The sequence below is a fragment of the Mastigoproctus giganteus genome, chromosome 8, assembly GCF_048544385.1.
Source record: "Mastigoproctus giganteus isolate SK-2022 chromosome 8, ASM4854438v1, whole genome shotgun sequence".
Classification (NCBI taxonomy): Eukaryota; Metazoa; Arthropoda; class Arachnida; order Uropygi; family Thelyphonidae; genus Mastigoproctus; species Mastigoproctus giganteus.
Genome location: NC_143582.1, coordinates 223,228,717 through 223,234,716, shown reverse-complemented (window position 1 = coordinate 223,234,716; position 6,000 = coordinate 223,228,717). Strand labels below are relative to the sequence as shown.

Sequence of the window (6,000 nt, the reverse complement as noted above, 5' to 3'; positions counted from 1 at the left end):
TTGAGAAATGAAAATAATAAGCATTTAAAGACAAACATTAAACTTAATTGTAAAGTGTCGACTGCTTAAGTAGTCATATTATTTTATACTCATTATTTTCACTAACTAAACTTATTGAAGGACAACCTGCAAACCAAGCAGTGCATTTAGAATTTGAAACAAACTGATAACAAATCAACAACTATGAAAAAAAAAAAAAAAAAATTATATATTATGAACAACTATAATAAATTATTCAAGAACTGATCTGATCTTCCACTACAGAGATATAAAAAATAAGCAACAATCTTCACTGATCTAGAAATTTGTGCACAGTAATTTTTAACAGTCTGCAATACTTCAGTGCTTTATATTATATACAGAACTTAAAATGTGCTGTAGTTTACTGCAAATTAGCAATATGCCATAACAGTCAGTATGCAGAAACAAGCATTTCAAGTTTTACTGATAGTAGAGTAATCAAGTGTTTGAACTCTGGTTTTGCACTAATCCTGCATCTTTGGCCATTGAATGGAAAATACTTTTCTCATTTTGTAGAAGGTTCTCTGGAGAATCTAGCTCAGCAATCTGTCCTTTGTCTAGCACCATTACCCTGAAAAAGAAGCAAATCAAAGTAATCTCAATCTTCTTCACAGAAGTATAATTTTAAAATGCTGTTATCAAATGAACTTCTAAAATAAATATTTTGCAAGAAATTTTTTTGTTAATTATTAATTAATAATTTGCATTAGATAACAAAAAATGCATTTAAAACTTAAACATGACTAAATTAGTTGAAACTTATTTTAAAAGCATTTCAGTCACAAACTATCTAAATAAATTTTGCTATTCTAAATTTATTATTTAATTATAATTATTACTGTACAGAATTTATCATTGGTATGTCTACCAACAGCTAAAATTTTATCCCAAATACTCGACCATTCTTTAACATACTTAGTTATTCATTCTATTTGTACATTGTAAAATTCAATACAAGAATTATTAAAAATTCTAACAAACTGAAACTTCAAAAACTTTTAAATAAATGTTATGAAACAGTAAGCATGTATATTAAAAAAATTAATAAAACCCTATTCATCCACTTACTAACTAGTTAATGCAAGATCAGCTTACTCAAATCTACCTACCTATCATAATCAAGGACTGTATTCAATCTATGAGCAATAGTTAATACGGTACAGTCAGTAAATTCATTTCTTATAGTGTTCTGTATTAGTTCATCAGTTTCAACATCTACAGCAGCAGTTGCTTCATCCAAAATTAATACTTTGGTTTTTCTCAAAAGAGCTCTGGCAAGGCATATCAACTGACGTTGTCCAACACTGAGTTTTAAAAGAAATAAAATGTCAATCATTAATGTCAACGTTTTTAGTCACTGCAAATATCTGGAGGAACCAAAATAAATAAAATAGACATTATATACAGTGGTGGACAAAATAATTGCATTACTTGTGAATTTTACAAATAATGTGTTTTGCATTGCAGAAATGTTCGAAATGCATTTGTTAGATGGGATATATATCTCTGTGAATGAAATCCAATAAAAAGACTCCACCTGATATGCCTAATTGCCATAAATATCTTCTCAAAGGGTAAAATGCGTAATTAATGGAAATATGAGAAATCATGCAAATGGCAATCATGACAACCAAACATACATTTTATTGCATTTACATGTACTAACTGAAATGACAAGTTAACTTAATAGTATTATGCTGTAAATCAGCAAAATAAGTCCTCAATATTTTGTTGTTCCTCCTCGAGCTGCAATTATAGCCTTGCAACAATCTGGCATAGAGTTAATTTCTGGATATACAGCTGCCCAATTTTGTGGAACCACACCCTTACAATGCAGCTGAATCTTACTTGTTGGCTTCTTCTGAGCAATTTTTAGATAACAGTATGTACCAGAAATTTTCAATACAGTTTAAATCTGCAATTTTTACCAGGCCAGTCCAATGCTGTAATACCAGCATTTCTGAGCTATAACTGCACCTTAAGGGAGAAAAATGAGAGAAAACGTTGGTGTAAGTATGTTTTAAGATTTGCAAGACAAGAAGACAAAGTCATCATTAAATCTAAATAGCATAAAACTTACCAATTTTGCTGTGTGGCAAGGTGCTGAGTTCTGTTGAAAAAATGCAGTTTTGGACGTCTGTGTGATGATCCCTAATAACGGGTCTCAGGCACTCCTCCAAGATAGCAGTGTAGGTTTCTGCATTCACCGTTCTGTTAATAAACTTAATTCACCCCACCCCTTTGCTTTTTATGCATCCCCAGACCATCTGACCTGCGGGGAACTTTACAGTCAGTGTTATGCAGTCAGAATGGTATGCCTCCGATTTTCATCTTCTGACATATTGCTTCCCATCCGAGCCATGCAGGTTGAATTTCGATTTGTCAGAAAAGATGATGGTGTCCCATTGCTCTTTTGTCCATGAAATGTGTGTTTTAGCCCAATCAAGTCATTTCTTCCTCATTTGTTGGGTCAACAAAGACTTCTTCTTGGGCCAATAGGCATGGAGACCACATTCCAAAAGCAGTCTTTGGATAGCTCATGCACATGTTTCAACACCAGAGGTCATCTCAAAGTCCAGTTAAAATCAGAAGCACTAGCATGGCAATTACGAAGGCATAGCTGTTTCAAATATTGATCTTGGGAAGGTGTAGTCACTCTCTTACGGCCTGATCCAGGTTTTCTCTTCACATAACCAGTTTCATGCTTTAAATTCAGCACCCGAGATACTGTTGACTGGTGGCAGCCTATTTTATCAGTGATAGCATGCATAGAAAGCCCTTCCTGGGACAGAGCAACAGCTACACTTTTTTTTTCTTGGTGTCAACTGAACATATGGAGCCATGCTTATCCATCTGTAAAACAGGATTCTAATGAGCGTGTATACCCTTCCAATGCTGTATAGAAACAGCTGATGCAATACAACCGTTATCCTTTGCTTTGCAACAAACAAAATGACTGTAATCAAACAATATCTTATACATTTCACTACAAATGTTACTTTTTTTTAAGGTGATGCAGTTTTTTTTGTCTACCACTGTATATATAAAAATCCTAAAATAAAATAAAAGCGAGTAAGGTCATAAGGCAACAGTATAAATGACATATATTCTTAAATCATTTTGTATGTTCATGCGAGGAGGTGGACCCCCAAACTTCCAGGAGAAAATACCCTACACTTCTGCATGAGATTGGTCAGCTACACCCTGAAAATGGGAATAAAAAAATAACCTTTATAGAGAATTCTTCTGGTCTGCGATGGGAATCAACCCTCAAATTGCTTCTAAATGGATAAGTGGGGGAGCCATAATACCAAGGATGAGTAATTCATGGTAGCACACGCAGTGAATTTATGCAGTCCATTGACCTGCCAAATATGTGTTAAATTTTTATTTCTAAATAATTCTGAAAGAATATTTGAACCTTCTGTAACATCTGACATACTTGTGTCTTTTATTTCTTTCAATTTGAGAGTAGGCCTAAAACCTAACAGGTCATCTTCTGCACTAATTGGGAGTACCTACAAATGTGAGCAAGTATTTTACAAAATAGTTGCTCACTATTTTGAAATCAAAAATAATAAGAAGCCTGTTTTTTGGGCACATATTCTTTAGATCACTACATCAGACTGCTGGCAGTTGTTCTGTATTGGAAACTTTGAGAAATTCTGTCTCCATCAAGGTCAGTCTGGGAATGGTAAGTTTTCCAGTTTACAAAACACTGAAAGAAAAGTTTACCCAGTATTACCATCACTGGATTCATTAATGACAATGATGCCCACATAAAGATGGAGATTATAATGAAAAGTTAAGCTTATGTGCTCTTTTAAAGTTATAATTTCTTTATGAAAAAATGGAACTTTTGTATTGAACCTCACACAAAATCTGATGAGGCTGAAGCAAATTTTTTGCTATTTATATACTTCCATTGTCAAGTTGTTTGTTATTTGGTTTTTAGGAGCATTAGCAACTAAGGCCATATTGCTCGGGGATATGCGGTGGTCATTTCCTGACCTTTCCCTGGTCTAATCAAGAAGCGTGTGCAACGCACTGCTGCTCCTTCCCACCTGGCTACGGAGGCGCCTTGTCAAGTTATAACTTAGGGACTGCAAAACAAAAGTTTTTCCAGTTTTTATGCATGTATGAAGGTGACTTTTGGAGCTAACTCGAGCATTCTCTGTTCTAATTCTGAAATCATCATATTCGAATCCTAATTCTGAAAGGATCATACTGCCAAACATAAGGGCTTTGCAACAGTCAGCTGTTTTGCCATGCACCATAGCATGTAAGATTAGCATTAGCATTAGCATTAGTAGAGGCATATGATGCAAGAAAGCAAGCTTATTCAGAATCAGCCAAAAAAAAAAAAAAAAAAAACACACTCTCCCATTTCACCCCTCCGTTCATTCGAAATACCTGTCCAGTTGAGCTTTAAATTTGTTTAGGCTATCAACTTCAACAACAAGTGATGGAAGTCGGTTCCACCAACCAACCACCCGCTGGCCAAAGGCAAATTTCCGCACATCTATCCGACATCCGTCCTTCCTCAATTTGAATTTATGCCCTCTGAGGTGATTATTCTGAGCAAGATGAAGAATCCCATTGGCATTGAGCATGCTCAAACCATTCAAAGCCTTATACACCTCTATCAGATCACCTCGCCGGTGCCTAGTCTCCAGATTCTGTAATTTGCAAAACTTAAGCCTTTCTTCGTAAGAGCAACCCTTTGTTCCATTCGCTAATCTTGTTGCTCTTCTCTGTACCCGTTCCAGCAGCTCTACATCCTTCTTGAAATGAGGCCTCCAGACCTGTATACAGTACTCAAGATGTGGCCTAACCATTGCCTTATACAAGGGAATAATCACCTCCTTATCCCTGCTAGAAAAATTCCTGTATATCATTGACAAGACACCATGAGCTACTCTTGCAGCTCGTCTGCACTGCTCAGAGAACTTCATATCTGCCTGCACAATTACCCCCAGGTCCTTTTCATTCTCCACCACTGTCAGTGTAGTACCGCAGAGTTGATACATTGCTCTGGGGTTACTGTTACCCATATGTAGTACTTTACATTTGTCAATGTTAAACTTCATTTGCCACCTCTCAGCCCATCTGTTCAACCTTTCCAGATCCTGTTGCAGCAGCATAGCGTCAGTAGTGTCCTTAACGACCCTGCCAACCTTTGTATCATCTGCAAACTTAGACATTAAACTTGATATTCCATCATCAATATCATTCATAAACACCGAAAACAACAACGGACCCAACACTGAACCTTGAGGAACTCCACTAATAACATTAGTCCACGTTGAGCAGTGTCCATTGATTACCACTCTCTGTCTCCTGCCACTCAACCATCCCCTTATCCATAGCAGCAATTTGCCTCCAATGCCACACTGCTCCAATTTGTGCAGCAGTCTTCCATGTGCAACAGTATCAAAAGCCTTTCTAAGATCCAAATATATAATATCAAAGTTATTCCCTGCATCCAGTTCTTTTGTGACTACATCATAGTATCCAATCAAATTGGTCAGGCAAGACCTGCCCTTAACAAAACCATGCTGCGTCTGAGCTATAACTGAATTCTTGTCTAGATGATCCTGCAGTGCTTCTTTAACCAGTGCCTCCATTAATTTACCTGGAACAGAAGTTAAACTAACAGGTCTATAATTACTTGTGTCAGCCTTTGATCCTCCTTTGTGAATTGGGGTTACATTTGCACATCTCCAGTCTATGGGTACCTCCCCTGAGTCCAAAGAAGCTCTCATAATTATGGCTAGGGGTTTGCATACTTCCTTTGCTGCCTCCTTTAATATAACTGGATAGATCCCATCCACCCCAGGTGCCTTTTTTATGTTTATCCTCAACAATCTCTCCTCCACTTTCCTCTCAGTTATTACAAAATCATCCAGCTCACTGCCAATGTTTACTTTACCTACATCATTCTCCTTCCTGAATAACTCCTCATGCGTGAATGTAGAT

General features: G+C 36.4%; 1 protein-coding gene across 1 annotated transcript in view; it reads right to left on the bottom strand.

Moving 5' to 3' along the window:
- Positions 1-411: 411 nt before the first annotated feature.
- LOC150082363 (multidrug resistance-associated protein 1-like) overlaps positions 412-6,000 on the bottom strand; it is a 266,340-nt gene continuing 260,751 nt past the window's right edge. The window contains exons 27-28 of the mRNA XM_090379234.1: positions 1,131-1,325; positions 412-592 (exon numbers count right to left, since the gene is read on the bottom strand). Of these exons, the coding sequence (XP_090235360.1) occupies positions 460-592; positions 1,131-1,325 (328 nt within the window). The 3' untranslated portion in view covers positions 412-459. The remainder of the gene's footprint in view (positions 593-1,130; positions 1,326-6,000) is intronic.